Below are 18232 nucleotides of genomic sequence, written 5' to 3'. Positions count from 1 at the left end.
CCTATATCTTCTTAAGTAACATTTGCGTAGGAAATTCAGATCTAAGATGTGTGCGTGTGTGTGCTTCTCTTTTGGTGCATGTGGCACGCACATACGCATACAAACACACACACACACACACACAGTCTTGAATTCCTTTAAGTGGGAGGATCTCACCGTGAGACATACAGCTGAAGTTGGGATACAAAGTGAATAGCGTGGGCTAGTTTCAAATTTTACTACACTTGTGAGGACCTAGTTGACCAACAACCTGCTAATGAAGACAAAAGTAAGCTCTCACAAAAATAGAAAAACACAGGATCTATGTTTGACCATGTTGCGGTCTATCTTACGCTTTTCGACTCTTCCCAACGTGTAGTTTGGGGATTTACATCAACTTACATTTCACCAATAGACATATACCCAAAATATCCGGGTCGGATGACATTTATGCTCAGGGTTAAAGGCCTTTACCTTCTAAGCCATGTGGCAGCGCTCCTAAGCAAAAAAATACTAATGAGGCGATGGGAGGGTGGTACTAAGAAACAGCCTCTTTCATGCTTTCTTAAAGCATTCACTTGGCTGACTCAATGTCCAAAATGGCTTCATTTGCCCATGTGGTAAGCACCTCAGATTTACTCAGCAATCCGTAGGGATATGGATGAAGGAATCTGCCAGAACATGGCATCCACTCACCTCATACTTCCTGGGTGTAATAATGCTGAGGTCTGTCGAGCTGTAAAAGAGGATGGCAGCAGAAGATCCAATCTACCAATTTGAAATAATCTGTGAAAAATAATGTAATATCTACACTCGATTAGTTCTAATAGCAGGAATGAGTTAAGAGATAATGCTCTTGGCAAGAATAAAGCAAAGCTATCACAAGTAGGGTAAACAAATCAACAACCTTCAAATAGGAATTAAGTACCATTGTCCTTCAAGTAAATATTGTTTATAAATTAGGATTATGGTTTTAAAAATAAAGAAACGTATTAAGCTAGCTACTTTGAGGGTGATGTTGGTAATAGACTAGAATTGAGAACTCAGGTTTCTGAAACAAATAGACAAATGCAGAAGAAGTCTGTTCCATTGATGGTGCAGCACAATCCACACTGTGTGTATGGGTGAAATAAATAGTGAAAGTCACACGTACTTTGGAATTACATTTTTAATAATCTTATATCAGAGTCACCGCTGGCCGACTATGCTTTTAGTTTAAATGCATTAACTACCACCAAATTCCTTAGCAGGAATACATCTCTGGACATCAAAGAAACAGGTTGGACTTTTCATGTACGCAAATGCTGCAGTTAGCTTGCACAGAACAACCACACGTTTATTAGGCCTGGCTTTAACTTCAAAATATCAATATAAGTAACATTGCTATAACTTAAAAATAAAATGTTTTGAGACACAAGATGAAGGCTGTGTGTTATTACATATTTGCACCAACCTACCGTGGTGGGACTTGCCTCGTCCAGAAAAAAGCTTTATCTGCACTGTGTGATGCAAACAGGTCTTACCGCTAAAAAAACAAGGCAGTTACCTCTACTAATGCAGGCCAGAGGGTCTCCAATGGAGGAGCCAGACAAAGCCATTTAATAGGACTGAAAGGAAGGCTAGTTATATAGACTACATAATGGCTGACCCAGCAAGCTGGCATTTGCTTGCAGACATAGGCTGTACCTCTGGAAAGTGATCATGATCCAATCATCTTCACTAATGGTAGCTCTTGAAGATGGCATCAATAGATCTGAGCAAAACAAGAAATCAAGTAAATACAAAACGAATACACTGGCAGCGTGACGTTACAATTAACTTAACATATATAAAGAGTTTCCCCCTTTCGTGAAATCCTTTTTCAACCCTTGAATATGGGAGCCTTGGTAGTGGACACCTATAATACCTTTGGTGTTAGCACCATTATTTGTTCCATGGTATATCAATGAAATTGCAACAAACATGCCAGCTTTGGAGGCTGATACACCAACCTTGAGCTGAGAAAAGATACGAGTTCTGCCATTTGCAGACAATGCCGTCTTAACATCAAAGAGACACTGAAGTCTGCAGTGTAAACTTAACCTGCTTGAAGACATCTGCACCTACAAAGGATCAACTATGAGTGTCTGGGGGGCGTGGCTTGGGCAGCCATGAAGTAGGACGTGCTTCCTGAGCAGCTTCGGAGGATCCGACATATGATCCGTGAAAACTACCTTCAAAAACGCGCTACTGGTTCCAGGATTGACTATACATGCATGGGAACGTGTGTTCTGCTCGCTGTATAAAGACCGAGAGAATCGTGAGTGGAATTCTGGAGGAATTGTTCGGCAAACGACAGCGGCTGCTCGGTCCATTGTCACACAAGATGGCCGACAACATAGGAAACGAAACTGGAGCACCCGGAGCGGCAGAATAGAGACGGCAGCCGCGGGGAAAGAATGATGATGGCGAAGTGGAGATGGAGCGTAACCCCTGTGGCGGTAAGCCTTGTGTCGCGATGGCTTACGTGCTGACCCGGAAGGCAAGAGCGAACAGATAGGCCGTGCCACGACAGGCATGGGAAGCGCTCGCTCGGCATTGATGAGCAGTAAGATGTGGCGAGAGGCGGCGGACGGTGCGACTACTTGAAGATTACCACTAACAGCTGATAAGGGTGGAAAAGACGGTCGGGGAGGCACGCGGATGCTGAATCGTGATAGAGAGGCCCAACGGAGGCCACAGAATGTCGGCGCGTGGGGCCGTGGGCAAGAATAAGAATAAACAACCCACACTGGATATTTTTGCCAAAACGCAACATTCTCCTGTGGCCATCGCACCCAAAGGCTCGATGGTACCAGCGGAGGGCACCACAGTGTCTGATAATCATCAGATTTTAGAGGCCATCACGGAGCTGAAAGACTCTTGGGGGGTTGCGATGTTGGACCTGCGTACTTCCCTGGAGGCTAAAATAGATGCAGTAGGCATAGAAGTCTCCCTGCTGAGGCAAGATGTCAGGGGGCTGACAGAACGAACAAGCAGCCTGGAAGGTGCGGCGAAAACTAACACGGACACCAGCACTAACAACTCAAAGGAGATCCATGTACTCAAACAACAGGGGGCTAACTTGGAGTCTCGAGCAGAGGAAGCAGAAGGGAGAGCGAGGAGAAACAATATTCGTGTGGTGGGCTTGCGGGAGGGTGAGGAGCGCCAGGACCCGACAGACTACATCGAGAAACTACTTCTACAAGGAATTGGGGCTGGCAAACTCTCGCAGGGATTCGCAGTGGAGCGTGCACATAGAGCCTTATGAGGAAGCCGCGACCAGGGGCCCCACCCCAGGCGATAATCGCCAAAATATTGAACTACAAAGACCGCAAGAAAATATTGGAGTACTTCCGAAAATGTGGAACAATCGAAAAGGCCTCGAGCACCATCACGGCGTATCCGGACTACACTATGTTGGTCCAGAGGCAATGGTACAGCTATGTGACCATCAAAAGGAGGCTGCGTGCGGCTGGGATAAAATATATGCTTCTGTACCCCGTGAAATTGAAGGTGGTGCACAAGAGCAAAATGTATTTTTTTGACACTCCGGAAGAAGCAACAATGTGGCTGGATCTGCAGGGCTGCCCGGAACAAGACACAGAAGAGACCCAAGAGGGACGCGATAAGTGACTGGGATACGGTATGCATACTGTTAAGGCGTTGAGTGAGCACCCCAGGGGTGCCTAGACGAAGTTTAAGAACAATGGGCGCGGCTGTAGGAGGCTGATATTTTGATAAAATACTGCTGATAGTAACAGACTTGAAGGACTGGAATATAGTAGCGTGTACATATATTCAAATTGTATAGCAATGTGTAGTTAATCGGATGCGTCATCGGAGCGGCAGGGCAAAAGCACCCTACCCCCCGAATTATAGTTGTAGTAGTAGTAGGTTGGCCACTAGGGCGGCCTCACCCTGCGGAGCTTCGAGTACAGGCGAGAGCCAGAAAGAGCTAGATGCGGGGGAGCCTGAGATCCAGGGATGGAGCTGGGCAACAGTTGGGGGGTCTGATGTTGGGGAAGGGACGGGAGGCGGGAGGGAGGGGGAACGGGAAGTTTGGTGTGTTTTTAGTTAAAGGGAATTTAGAATGGGATGCAAGCCTATACAGATTGGATTGGAATTCAAAGTCAGACTGCACCTGTGGGAGAGGGAACGGAACTGGAACAGGCCATGGGGGACCTTAAGATACTTACATGGCACGTGCAGGGGCTCAACAGCTACTTAAAAAGGAACAAAGTTATGTTGTACCTGCGCAGGCAGAAAATATATATTGCATTGCTGCAGGAAACCCACCTTACACGAGAGAGGATGGACATGATCGCTGGGAAGTGGAAAGGGGTGTTGGTGGGCTCATCGTACTCTGCTTATGCAAGAGGAGTGCTTATTTGGGTGGCGCCACATATCCCTTTTCAGCGATTGCAAGTGGTGGCTGAGACAGACGGGAGGATGGTTATGCTGAGGGGACTGGTGGAGAACAGGGAGATAAGCATTGTTAACACGTATGCCCCGAACCAGAACACAGCGGCGTACATTAGGACATTGAGTGCGAATTTGAGCGTATGCGTAGGAAGCGCGGTGATCTGGGGAGGGGACTTCAACTGCGTATTGAACCCAAGGGGGGACAGATCGGATGGGAAGATGGGTAGACCGGCCCCTGCAGCCAGGGCGTTACCGACATTGCTGGATGACTTTGGGTTGGAAGATGCATGGAGAGTGAGGCACCCCCAGGAAAGGCAATATTCACATTATTCTGCCCCACAGCAGTTATCAACGAGGTTGGATTATGTCTTCACATCACCTGAAATGATAGCGGAGATCGCACAAATAGAGTACAAGGCCAGGGTCCTTTCGGACCACTCGCCCCTGATTCTCGCATGGCAATACTGCCCCCCGAGAGCGAGGATCCCGACATGGCGTCTACGAGCGGAGGCGTTGCGGGACCCCTTTTTTAGGGAGGACTTGAGGGAGGAGATTGTAAATTATTTTGAAGCAAATACTGGGAGCGTGGATTTAGCGGGAACACTATGGGAGGCCTTTAAAGTTGTCATGAGGGGAGTAGCCATAGCGAAATCCAAGGGCCTACAAGGTGGGGTTTTGGCTGAACTGCAGGAGACGGAAGAAAAATTAGAAAAGGCCTTAAGGGGCGGAGGCGATACAGCAGAGAAGCAGCAGAGAAGCTAGAATTGACGCTTCGGCTACAGCAAAAATGTGCAGAATATTGGGAGAGATTGTGTAACCTTAATTATAAAAAATACATAGAGAGACAGCATGCGGGAGGTGATAAACCAGGGAGACTTTTGGCGTGGTTATATAAGAGTGAGACCCCCAGAGTCACAATCGGGACTATAGAGAGAGAAGACGGTAGCGTAGAGGACACCCAGTAGGGACTTAATCAAGCGTTTGTGGATTATTATAAAGTATTATACGGAGATGACGGGGAAAGTAGTTGTGCTATGATGGAAGAAACGCTTGAGGATATGGGGTTGCCCAAGATAAGCGAGGAGGAGAGAGAGGAACTAGATACCCCGATCACCTTGGAAGAATTAGGGGAGGTGGTGAGGCAGCTGCCTACTAGTAAAACCTCAGGGACAGATGGACTCCCAAGTGAATTTTACAAAGTGTACATGGAAGAGGTCCACCCCCCACTGCTAGAGATTACCGGAGTCACTGAGAGAGGCTGTCATAATACCTCTCCCCAAACCTAATAAACCTGGGCACAGCTGTGGTTCCTATAGACCCTTGTCAATGCTGAATCAAGACGGCAAGATATTAACTGCTGTTTTAGCAAATAGACTGAAGAAGGTTATTAGCAAATTAATACATCCGGATCAAACAGGCTATGTCCCCCATAGAAACATTACCAATAATCATAGGCGACTCCAGAGAATCATTGAGTTTGGCAGGGAAAGAGATGAGGAAATGGCAATTGTGTCTTTGGATGCGATCAAGGCCTTTGACTCCGTTAAATGGCCATGGCTGCTGGAGGCCCTGAAGCACTACGGGTTAGGGCCTGGATATGTAAGGTGGGCAGGAAATTTTATATAGCAAACTGCTGGCTAGAGTTAGGACAGGATCTGTGATATCGGAAAGGTGGCCGCTCAGCAGGGGTACTAGACAGGGATGCCCGTGGTCTCCAATGCTCTACATACTGGCCCTGGAACCTCTATCAATATATCTGAGGCAGCAATATGACACCATAGGCATCGAGGTGAAAGGGGAGCAGCATCTGATCTCCCTATATGCAGATGACATGCTGCTGTACCTGCGATTCCCAGAAGAAAATCTCCAGTACATTCTAGAAGTGCTGGGGAGATATGCTGTGCTGTCCGGCATAGCAGTGAACCCCCAGAAGTCCAGCTTGTTCCCATTAGGGGGGTATATGGGGATTCCAGCGGAGCGGTTACCTGTATTGCAAGTGCCGTGGGCGGTTAGCACATTTCGGTACATGGGGATAGATATATACCCAGTGGCCGAAGTGTAAGAAAAGAAGTTGTGGAACTATGTTCCCACTGGCCTGCACCGCTCCCCACGAACCCCGTTGATGCAGCCCTCCCCATGCACAATACAAACCCCAAAACACATGCGCCTGATGTTTAAGGGAACATCCAGTGCACTGCACTGAAAGTGCAAGTTTCAACGTCTTCCTACACCTTTATTTTAAAACGAAACCGTTCCGGAACGGTTTCTTTTTAAAATAAAAGTATAGGAACGGTAAAACCTATTTAAAAGAAGTAGAGGAGCACCGCTCCCGACCGCTCCCGCCCACCTCGACCACTGTATATACCACACCGTGGAGGAAGAGCATAGGTGCAATACAGAAGTAGCCATTAAAAAAATTGAGAAGTGCATGCAGTTTTGGGCAAAGCTGCCCTTGGCGATGATGGGGCGGGGAGCAATGCTAAAGATGGTGGTCCTGCCAAGGCTCCTACACTACTTCGGGAACATACCATACCTGATTCCTAAGAAGTTCTTCACGAAATTTAATAGCATGTGTAGGGACTTTTTGTGGCCATGGCACGCGAAATAGAGTGGCGTTATGGAAGCTACAGAACTTCCATGACAAAGGAGGGATAAAGCTGCCCAACTATGAGGCGTACTATGTGGCAAGCCAGTTACAGTATGTTGCCAAATGGCTCTCTGACGAAGAGACCTCTGAATTCAGGTTGTTTGGGGGCGTGATTGTGCACCTTTTTATTTAAAAGAGATGATGTGGGCACCCAGGGAGGAAATGGTGGGGCGTCCTAAAATGATGCTATTGGGGTGGAAGGTGTGGCGCAGGGCATGTCAAATGATGGATGACCCGTCCCCATGCTCACCGCAGATGCCACTGGTTGTATTGACGGGGGCAGACGCGCAGCTACGTATGATACTCAGGAACCACTGGGAACAGGCTGGGGTGGCAACAATGGGTGATATTTGGCGGGAGGGCTCTAGTATTCCTTTTGAGGGGCTGCAGGAAGAAACTAGGTTGCACGACAGCCAGTATATTACGTATCATAGAGTGGTACAGAGGATTAAGAGAACATGGCCTGAAACTGTGTTGGAGGAAGAATCAGACACCACCATAGACATGATATATGACATAGCTGAGGGGGGTCACGAGATTTCCAGATTGTATGAAATGCAGATGTCTAAAGTGGGGAAGGAGGTCACGCAGTTGAGACTCGACTGGGAAATGGAGGTTGGGGCCCCGATGGGAGACGGGATGTGGGAACGGGTGCAGGGGAACGGGTGAAGGTGTCTAGAAACGCGAGGCTGAAACAGATTCAGCTGTACATAATGCACAGGGCCTATATGACGCCTTGGAGGATATCGAGGTTTGAAAATGCAGGGCGGCAAGCATGCCCCAAGTGTGATGAGGAGAATGCGGGCATGGTGCATATGTTCTGGTCATGCCCGATCATAGAGCGATTCTGGAGGGGAGTGAAAGAGAAACTGGAAGAAAAAGGGGTCAAGTTGGTAGTGGATACAGTGTGGGCCTGTCTGCTGGGGGGGTTCCCCAGACCACAAAAGCTCAGGCATGTAAGTAAGATGAGGGATCTGGCTTATGTGCTTGCAAAAAGGAGGATTGCTATGGGATGGAAGTCATGCCATGTGCCAAAGGTAGAGGTGTGGTGGAGAGATTTGAAAACTGGGCAGAAGCCGAAAACATGGCATGGCAAGAAGCGAGTAGCACGGGGGGGGGGGATGAGTCCCTGATGGCCTGGAAATCACTGATAGCCGAACTGTTTGGGTCATTAGCTGACCCGGCGGAGCCTGTAGAAGAGGAAACCGAACCACAGGTTGCGGAAACTGAAGGTTTAATGCAATAGACTTGTAAAGGGCGGTGGGTTAGGGGAAGTAGTGGTTAGAAGCTAAGAAAGTGTAATGAAACTGTTGGAACATGCACTGTTTGTTTCGTTTGTATTGTTTGATTGTTTGTATAATTCAATAAAATCTTTAACAAAAAAAAAACTATGAATGTCACAAGAAGCCAGTCCTTGAATCTATGTCTGAACCCAACCAATTGAGGGAAGAATGGAACAAGTGGTCATTGGTATTAGCATAAGTGACCTAAAAACACATGACGAAAACATTAGATCAAATTCTTTTGACCATTTTTTCTAGTCCAATTTAATTAAATATATATATGGGGTGGGTAAGGGTATATATTAGGTTGGGGGAAGTAGGGCGAGAGGGTTGCAGAGGATCTCCCCCTGCATTTTAGAACGAGAAAAAGGTCAAATAAATTCAAATCAAATGTGATTTGGTCAAATGGCTTAGGTGAAATAGACCCAAACCTTGCCATTTTTGATTACTTAGGCATGCTTAATACTAAGCTTGCTAGATGTCAGGAATAAGTAACCAAAAGTGCAATTACTTTGGCTAGGCGAGGTGAAGCAATTCAGACCCTTGACACGCAATATTGTGGAAAAGTAGTAGGTCCAGCAATAGAGGTCAACAAGGCCCAAGCATTACCAGCTGCAAAATGTGGGGAGCGAGATTTAGGGTACGAGCAATCTGCACACAAAATAAATTAAGAACATGTCCCTCAAGAAGCAACTGAATCTTCCATCTCATTGCTACCAACTGGAAACATGCACAAAAACGTTCTTATAATTTGTGGTGGAATTCTATTTGTTCGTATCATAGAATTGAAAAAAAAATGTATGCTCTGTCTACTCGAACTCTGCCCAAATTGAATAGCAAATGTAATGTCTTTAATGGTTATCTTGCACGATACATTTATTTATATCCAGATTTTGTATTGCCCTCCCTGCATTTTCCTTATATGTTCCTCCAGTTTGTCTAGTTGTCCCCCCTTGTAAGTCTTAGCTGATCTAATAGATGCAAACCACCAGGGGGCGCATGAGCATGGCTGCCTGAGCCAGCGTCTCCTCACTCAGGCTGAATCATTCTGAAATAAAAAACAGTTTAAACTGCATTTCTGCCCCTTACCTTCCTCCGTTCCTGTTCAACACCTACTGGGGCTCCTCCGACAGCATTTTCTTGTGTGGTTTCTCGGATCGAGCCTTGGGACGGCCTCCTCCTACTCTGCCATCGCGGACATCCAGAGCGGCGGTCCTCCCCTCCTGCTGTGACTCGCCCAGTGCCTGCTGCAGCTCCTGGAACCTCCACACTGGGACCTCCACACTGGACTCCACACTGCCCCCGGTGCCCCTTCTTCATCTCACGGGGTCCTGGTGAGTCTGCAGCCGTCCGTGAGCCAGCATCGGGACCTGTCTACTCCTGCTCCCGGGTCCTCCATTTGGCTCTCGCCCTTCCTGTGTCTGGGCGGAGACGGGGCGGCTCTGCGTGCCCCCACAGCAGCTCCGGAGCGCTCCGCTTCTGCATCGGCTCCCGGAGCCCTGGCGGGATTGCGGCAGTCTGAGGTGCCGCCATCTTGACGATGGCCCGCCTCCTCCATTCGGGAGCAAGTCCGGCCTTCCACTTTCTCCGGCACGGGCCCTGTTCCTACAGTGCTCCCCCCAGACTGTGGCTTTTGGTGCCTTGGTGTGACTGCGGCAGCCCGGAGTGTCGGCACCTTGCTCCTCTACTGCAGCCCTTGGAGCCTCCATTTGCCTCCACACCGGCACCTGAACACTCCGCCTCTTCACCGGCTCTCTGAGTCCTGGCGGGATCACAGCGGCCCTGAGTCCCACCATCTTCATTTTGCCCGCCTCCTCCACTCCTCCTCGCGCAAGTGTGGATCCAGCCTGCCTCATTTTCCGGCTCCAACCCTGCTCCTACAGTCCTCGGCTCACTCGGCACCAGATGTGGTCTGAACGTTGCTTCGCCCTCGCTTTTCTTCTTGCTTTGGACCACCTTGTCAACTGGTGAACTTGGAGTCCCTGTGGGGTTGTGGCTGCCTGGGGTACCTCCATTCTACCCTGGTGCCACCTACAGCGGTCCTGCCCGCCTGAGCTCGATTGCTCACACCCAGGTACGCCTTCTCCAGCCTGGTTCCTCCTGCATTCCTCCTATAGCAGTCCTGCCCGCCTGAGCTCGATTACTCACATCCAGGCACCTGCAGTCCCTGTGGGGTTGTGGCTGCCTGGGGTACCTCCTTTCTAACCTAGTGCCCCCTACAGTGGCCCTACCCGCATGAACTCGTTTGCTCATACACAGGTATGCCTTTTCCAGCCCGGCTCCTCCAAAACTCCACCTACAGCGGTCCTCCCCGCCTGAACTCGATTACTAACATCCAGGTACGCCTTCTTCAGTCCTACCCCTCCTGCATTCCTTCCGCCTTGTGGCCGTAACAACCACTGAGACTGCGGCTTTTCCTGACGCACTCCTTGCTACCCTACCTGCCTCTGCCCAGTGTGTTAGATCGGCATCCTCCCCACTACCTGACTGTCCATTCTGCATGGTGACCTGCCTGAAGTCCTAACAAGCTGATTCAGCGGTGTTGCATCGCCCTTTGTCACCTGGTACATTGCTTGCGGTCTCCCTGCCATTGACCACGTGGTTTACCGGGACCCCCTACTACAACCATCTTCCTCTGCTGCTGCAAGTCCTCCCGCCGGTGCTTCCTTTCCATCTTCTACGACTGCTGGCAATCCTCCCCGCCCAGGGGTGGATGAGGTTACAGACCATTGCTGCACCAGCCATCTTACTTGACTCTCTTACTTTTCTCCTGATACCACCACTCTAATCCCGGATCCATTCCCTGCTGCCCCCCTTGTCCTAACGTGACTCCAGCCTCCTTCTATCCCTGTACCTCTCTGCATTCCTTGGTTGCGTGATTCGTTCCCCTGGTGCCTCCAAACGATTCCTGGTGCCACTGCTCTCTCCTTCTTATTGTGGTTGCAGCTACCTACGCCTCCTGCACCTTACCATTCAGGTGCAGCAGCCCATAATTGCTACCTCATTTTTCCTGCCTCAGGCCCCTGGTCTCCTCCAACTACTGTGTTGAGTGTCTGCTCCCTCTGTCTCTATTGCTTCCTGCCGGCCATCTCTCTTCACTAGACTTGAGACCACCTTTGGCGCCATCCTATACCTACTCTTGATCTATCCTCTCCCCATACCACACTTTGGTCCTCCATTGCACACTGCCCCCTTTCTGTAACGATCACACTGGTCTCTACCCCCTCCATCTCTAACTCCTACAACTACTGCCCTTCTCTACTCGTCCTTTCTCTGAGTCCTTTGGTATGTGATCTTCCACATCTCCTTTCCACCTCCCTCTCCCCCACCTCTCTCCACCCTTCCACTTTCTCCTTTCCCTCCTACTCTCCTCTTTCTTCCTAATGCCTAGTCCTCTTCACTATCCTCACCCCCACTCCTCCAGTCATGCTCCTTCCTTCTCTCACCGCCCTAACCTTCTTTACCCCCCTACCGCCAGCCACTCTGCCCTCATGAACACTGCTCTCTGGAACGCCAGATCCATCTGTAATAAAACCACAGCTATTCTTGACTTATTCTTTCGCCTTAACCTTCATTTCCTCTGTCTAACTGAAACCTGGATTCCCCCTCATAACACCTCTGTCCCCGCCTCCTTAACAACCTCCTCTTCCTCCTTCATCCACACCCCCGGCTCCTCTGGCCGTGGTGGAGGCGTTGGACCACTCTACCACCCCAGATACATCTCCTCCTCTTCCTCTCCAACTCTCCCTTCCTTTGAATTCCTCTATAAGTCTTTTTCCTCTCCCCACCCTATTTCCTTCCTTATCATCTATTGTCCCCCTGGCCCTCTCTCTTCCTTCTATGAAGACCTTCATCATCTTCTCTCGCTTATCTCTACCTCCCCCTCTCCTCTTTCAGTACTTAGCGACTTTAATATTCATCTTCCTTCTCCCCCTCAATCTTCTCCCCTCTTCTCCATCCTTGACTCCTACCTCCTCTCCCCCCTTCCTTCATCCCCTACTCACTCCTCTGGCTCCACTCTTGACCTCATCTTCAACTCTTCCTATCACTCTTCCCCTATCTCTTTTCTTCCTGTTTATCTCTATGACCATGCCTTACTCTCATTCTCCCTTCCCTCCTCTCTCACAATCCCCTACTGCTAATCCCTCCCCTCCAATCTACTCATGTCGTGACTTCGACGCTCCCTCTTTTTCGACACCTGCTCTTCTTCTCTTCCATCTCTCCCTGACTTTGCTTTATTATCTGCGGACGATGCTCTATCCTCCCTTTCCTCCTCTATCTCCACTGCCCTTGATCAACTTTACCCCCTTTCTCTCTTCCGTCCAACCCGGAAGCCTTCTCAACCCTGGCTTACTTCCCATCTCCTCTCTATGCGGCGCCTTCTCCGACGGCTGGAGAGACTCTGGCTCAAAACTCCCTCGCTTTCTAATCAAACCTCTTCCTTCTCTTACCATGCACTATACAAATCCTCCTACTACTCTAACCTTCTCCAGTCTCAAGCCTCCCACCCTCGTTGTATTTTTCAAACTCTCTCTCGTCTTCTCTCTCCTCCTACTCCTGATCCCTCATCCAACTCCACACTTTCTCCCTCTGACTTTGCTAACTTCTTCTCCTCCAAAATCCTCACACTCAGGCAAAAAATCTACTCCCTCTCTGACTCCCCCTCTCATCTTCCCCCTCTCCTCCCTCTTCCTTCATGTCCATCTTCTCACCTGTTTCCCCTTCCCAAGTCTCCTCCCTTCTATCCAAAGCCCACCCCACGTCCGCCCCTTCTGACCCACTTCCCTCTGTTCCTATTCCCAAGATCTACCCTCTTCTTATCCCTTACCTTACCACCTTCTTCAACACCTGCCTCTCCTCATCAACCTTTCCCTCTGCTTTCAAACATGCAACAATTATTCCTATTCTAAAGAAACCCTCTGCCGAACCACTTTTCGCTGCTAACTACATACCTATCTCTCTTCTACCATTCCTTTCTAAGCTTCTTGAGCGCCTTGCCTACTCTCAGCTCTCATCCTTTGTCACTACTTCCTCTCTCCTTCCTCCCTTCCAATCTGGCTGCCGTCCCAAACATTCCACAGAAACTGCTCTCACTTCTATCCTTAACTCCCTCCTCTCTGCTCGACATGCCAAGCAATCCTCTATCCTTATTCTCCTTGATCTTTCTGCAGCTTTTGACACATCCACTCTTGCTCCACACTCTTTCCTCCTTAGGGTTTAAAGGCCCTGTTCTAAAATGGCTATCCTCTTACCTCTCTTCCCGTTCCTTTGCTGTATCATGGGGTGGCCAGACCTCTCCTTCCTTCCCTCTTATTTACGGTGTTCCTCAAGGTTCTGTACTTGGTCCTTTCCTCTTCTCTCTTTACACCTCCCTCATTGCCCCTGTTATCTCCTTGTTTGGCATCTCCCACCATTTCTATGCTGACGATACTCAACTCTTTCTCTCCTTCTCCTCCTTCTCAACTGACCTTCACCTTAAACTCTCCTCCTGCCTCACTGCTATCAAGAACTGGATGTCCTCCCGCTTTCTCTCTCCTAACACCGATAAAACAGAAGTCCTTTTCTTCCCCTCTAACTCTCTTCCTCCTCCCTCTCCACCCCCTTTCATTCACTTTCCTCCCACCAATCTCCCTATCTCTCCCCAAGCTCGTAATTTAGGCGTTCTCTTTGACTCCTCTCTCACCTTCTCCCAACACATTTCCCTCACCTCTCGCACCTGCCGATACCACCTCTACAATATTTGCAAAATCCGTCCCTCCCTCACATTCCACGCTCCCAAACTCTTAATTTCCTCTCTCATCTTTTCCCGCCTCTTCTACTGCTCTTCACTACTCTTTGGACTTCCCGCATCTCATCTTGCCCCTCTTAAATCCATTTACCACTCTGCTGTTCATACCCTTTGTCTCCTTACCTCCCATGACTCCGTCTCTTCCTCACTCTCTTACCTTGGCTGGCTACCATTTCACTTACAGCTAAAATTTTACTTTCTCTGCCTTGTCTTCAAATCCCTCCATGGTCTTGCTCCTCCTTATCTCTCCTCCCTTCTCTCCTTCTACTCACCCTCCCGTTCCCTTTGTTCTGCTGATCATTTCCTTCTCACTGTACCTCTATCCCCCTGCGCTTCCTCCCGTTTCCGCTCCTTCCAACTCCTTGCACCTCTGCACTGGAACTCGCTCCCTCTTACAATCCGCTCTACCACAACCTTCACCTCATTTCGCACTTCCCTTAAATCCCTCCTCCTCCACTCTCCTCCTTGAAAACTCCCCCTCTGCCCTTGTTACTTCCCCTACCCCGTCTCCCTTCCCTCTGATTTTGTCTCTCCCCTCTCCTCCTCCTCCTCTCTCTCCCTTCCATTACCCTCGTCCAACTCATCTCCACCCCCCCACACCTAATCCCACTCCCCTCCCCCCACATTCAGTTAATTGCTCTTTGCACTGTTTTGTCAAATGATTCATGATGTAATTTTGCTCCCACTGTTATTTTGTTGTTGTTATCTTGTATTATGTTGTTCCACTGTACAGCGCCTTGGTGTATGGCGCTCTATAAATAAATAAATCAATAGATATATATTACATATTTCTTATATTAAAAACAAGTCTTTCGGAAGTTATGTTATGTTTCAGTTTTGTTCTCTTCATTATGGTTATATGCTAATTGATATATTTGAGAATTTAATGTATCTTCTTCTTATACTGTTTTTGTGCATTAATATACTAATCCAAATTATTTAACTGAAAAAAGAAGTGATTGAATCTCCCAATGAATGCACCCACTGTCATAACGCCTGCAAATGGAGTAGTGTGGTGTTGCATATCATTCAATGATAGCTTTTTTGTATTGGTCTAAATGTGGTCATCCTTTGCAGGAACAAAAGGCTTGGAATTTGGATTGCAGATTGGTTTTACACGTTTTTGATGTTTTTTTTGTATAATATTAGGGATTTTGTGATAGTCTATTATGTTGTCAATTTAATATTTGTGGCTTTTATGGAGAACACAATTTCTGAAATAAAATTGATTTGAATTGAATTAATCAGTGAGGATTGTTCATCTGTTCACAAACCTATGAAGGGCAGATTTACCTGAGCAATCACACAGTGGTGAGATTTACGCAAAAATGATCTCATGGGAGGGAGACTTACCAGTGCACTGATGACTGGGGAAAAATTGTTGCATAAACATTTCTTTAGAGCATAACTTTACCCTTATGTACAAGGTGATTTGTTTGTCAGATACCTGCCTTGACCAGGTGATACCCACGAAGGGTGGTGTCCTTGGTGACCTGTCGAAAGACCCCAGATGCAGTGATGATGCCAAAGCGCAGAATTTCATGGATTGTTGCCTCCACGTAGGGCATCTTGAGTCTATCATCCCAGGCGGGCAGACGGTCCCAGCCAACCACCTGCTCAATCTCCTGCTGGCACCGGGCTGGCATCATAAAGAGGGAGCAGTAAAGGAGAGACAATCTTACTGACTATGTAGAAACTTTCAGCAGACACTTTCACAATCAATAGCCAAGATGCCTCTGAGGTGAGCAACTTTCGACAAATAAACCCCAAAGTATCCCTTATGAACTCTATTGCTATTACAGTGCACTGGACCACCAAACTCTTGTTAATGTACCACTTTTATGAACCACTATTATAGTAATTGCATTTCATACACAGTTCTGTCAAAGTACCTATGTTCTGAGCTATGGATCATCCCCAGTCGATTCTAGACAATAGCCACACACAGCTGTGTCAATGCACCTCCATCATAATCTCAATCTCAGCACCCCTTACTAATCCATGTACACTTTGCCTTACTAATACACTTTAACAGGTTGCAGTGCATTCAAAATACCACATTAAAGTATTAGAATCTGAAGTAAGCTAAATAAATATTTCAGTTTGAAACGGCACACTGCTTTTCAATGTGGTGAATAACATCAAAAACATTATTTTTGTAACTTTATTTTCATAATTTTTTGACAAAATAACATCAAATCAGAGCATGCCCCGTCACAAAATACATTAACCAGTAAAAAGCACTAGCAGTTTAATTTTGATCCCGTGGCTGAAGCAAGGCCTGGTGCATGAAACTCCACCCCACTCCATGCAGGGAAATTGGCCAGAGACTCCACTTCACCATACTTGAATTTTCTGGAGAGACTGGTATCCCTATGCATTCCACACTTTGGGCCAGATTTATGGAATTGCGCTGAAAATAGAGGACTTGCACGCGAAAAAGGGCGCAAGCGCCCGTTTGTCGATTCATGTAACACAATGCATGGGGCTTACAAGAGACATGCAAGGAAACCGCACGGGTCCAGCACGTCACTGCGACACTACGAACGCCTTGCGCGAGACTCCTAGCGAAGGGGCATTCCGTCTTGCACAGTCACCTAAAAAGTGGGTGGAACACGTGGAATGGGGAACAACAAGCGAAAATGTGGGCGGAACGAGGGAAGTACCACAGTAAAATCCTTGCAACGCCCATACGTGGGCTAATAACCCGTATTCATGGAATTGAATAGGTCTCTCTGGCGCGTGGAAAAAGACGCACAAATCCGGAAACACGTACGCCACGCGAAAGCTGCCGTAAGTGTCACTGTGCACTAAGACAAATGCATAAAAAGGTAGCGCAAACAACAAACGTGCGTATACAGCTACAATGAATGTACCATTTCTCGCAGCAGTGATCGTGGGACACCAGAGGAGGAGGATGGCCAGGGCCCGTATTTTTCTACCCAGTACCAGCCTTTTTGGGATGCCTGATGACCAGGACTATGGCAGGTATAGGTTTCCACCTCATATCATATTAGACATCGCAATCGCAAGAACTGGCATTCCATAAACATGTAGGTTGTATGTGATGCCAAGGGTATCATTACTTCTGTATATGCAAACTATCCAGCGTCCACCCATGATAGTTTCATATTCAGAAGGTCACCCTTACACCTAGGGTGACCAGACGTCCCGGTTTTGCCGAGATTGTCACGGTTTTTGCTGCTCTGTCCCCCTCTCTCAAGATTATAGTCCCATTGGAAACTGCACTGGTCCCGGTTTTTGGTAGTAGGTCTTCATAGCTGGCAGGCGCAGCTCACACAGAAGACATGCTGCATTTTACAACTTAAGATAGTGTTAGTTTGTGATACATTGATCAGAACATGTGTTTATTTAAACAGTAGCACTTAAACTATTATGCTCACCTTGTATCCACGGGGATGCCACCCAGCCAGTTGGTCGTTGGTGCCCTTCCCAATGATTCCCTGGTGTGGTCTCGGTGTCGATGGGATTCCGCCTGGAAATGAAGACTATATTAGGACTGGGCGACCAAGGTAAGTTTTCCCCCACCTTCCTTGTGTTTCTAGCCCCTCCAGGTTCTCTTCTCACCTGGTTGTCGGAATCGGTGGGCTCTCCGTCCTGCTCTCTGGGCAGGGGCGCGTTGTCTTTTGTGGGCGCGGGCGGTCCAGTTACTTCACTGACTGCTGCCCTTGTGGTGTCTTTCAGGTAGGTCTTATTGCGATTGATGGCCTCGTAATTCTTGCATGCCTTTTCTCTGTTCTAAATGTCTCTTTTTTATCTCCCTAGGAGCGCGGAGTGTCCGCTTGGAGAACTGGATATGCTGGTTCTCACCGGGAGATGATGGCGCGCTATAGCGCTATGATACGGTAAGGAGGCGCTTTGCGTAGCGCAGCGATGTCTTGTCCTCACTGACCTGTGCTTTTCTCTTTTCATAGGTCGCAGTGAGTTCCCAGCGCAGATGGAGTTCCGGAGCTATGCCGGCCGAAAAGCAACCAACCAGGTAAGTCTTTAAGCGCTTTGTGGTTGGAATGTCTCCACTACCTCCTTTAATGATGTCTTTCTCCTTTTCTCAGGTCCTTCGATCTGGGCGGT

At 48.2% G+C, this 18232-nt stretch overlaps 1 protein-coding gene across 1 annotated transcript in view; it reads right to left on the bottom strand.

Annotated features, from left to right (window-relative positions):
- The window catches only part of LOC138512403 (cytochrome P450 2B4-like), a 176784-nt gene that overhangs the window by 34248 nt on the left and 124304 nt on the right, over positions 1-18232 (bottom strand). Inside the window, exons 7-9 of the mRNA XM_069627680.1 lie at positions 15588-15779; positions 1666-1732; positions 676-715 (exon numbers count right to left, since the gene is read on the bottom strand). Of these exons, the coding sequence (XP_069483781.1) occupies positions 676-715; positions 1666-1732; positions 15588-15779 (299 nt within the window). The remainder of the gene's footprint in view (positions 1-675; positions 716-1665; positions 1733-15587; positions 15780-18232) is intronic.

This window comes from Ambystoma mexicanum, chromosome 1p, assembly GCF_040938575.1.
Source record: "Ambystoma mexicanum isolate Mex_15411 chromosome 1p, UKY_AmexF1_1, whole genome shotgun sequence".
Taxonomy (NCBI): Eukaryota; Metazoa; Chordata; class Amphibia; order Caudata; family Ambystomatidae; genus Ambystoma; species Ambystoma mexicanum.
The sequence above is the reverse complement of the archived record's forward strand: the minus strand, read 5'-3'. Positions and strand labels throughout refer to the sequence as shown.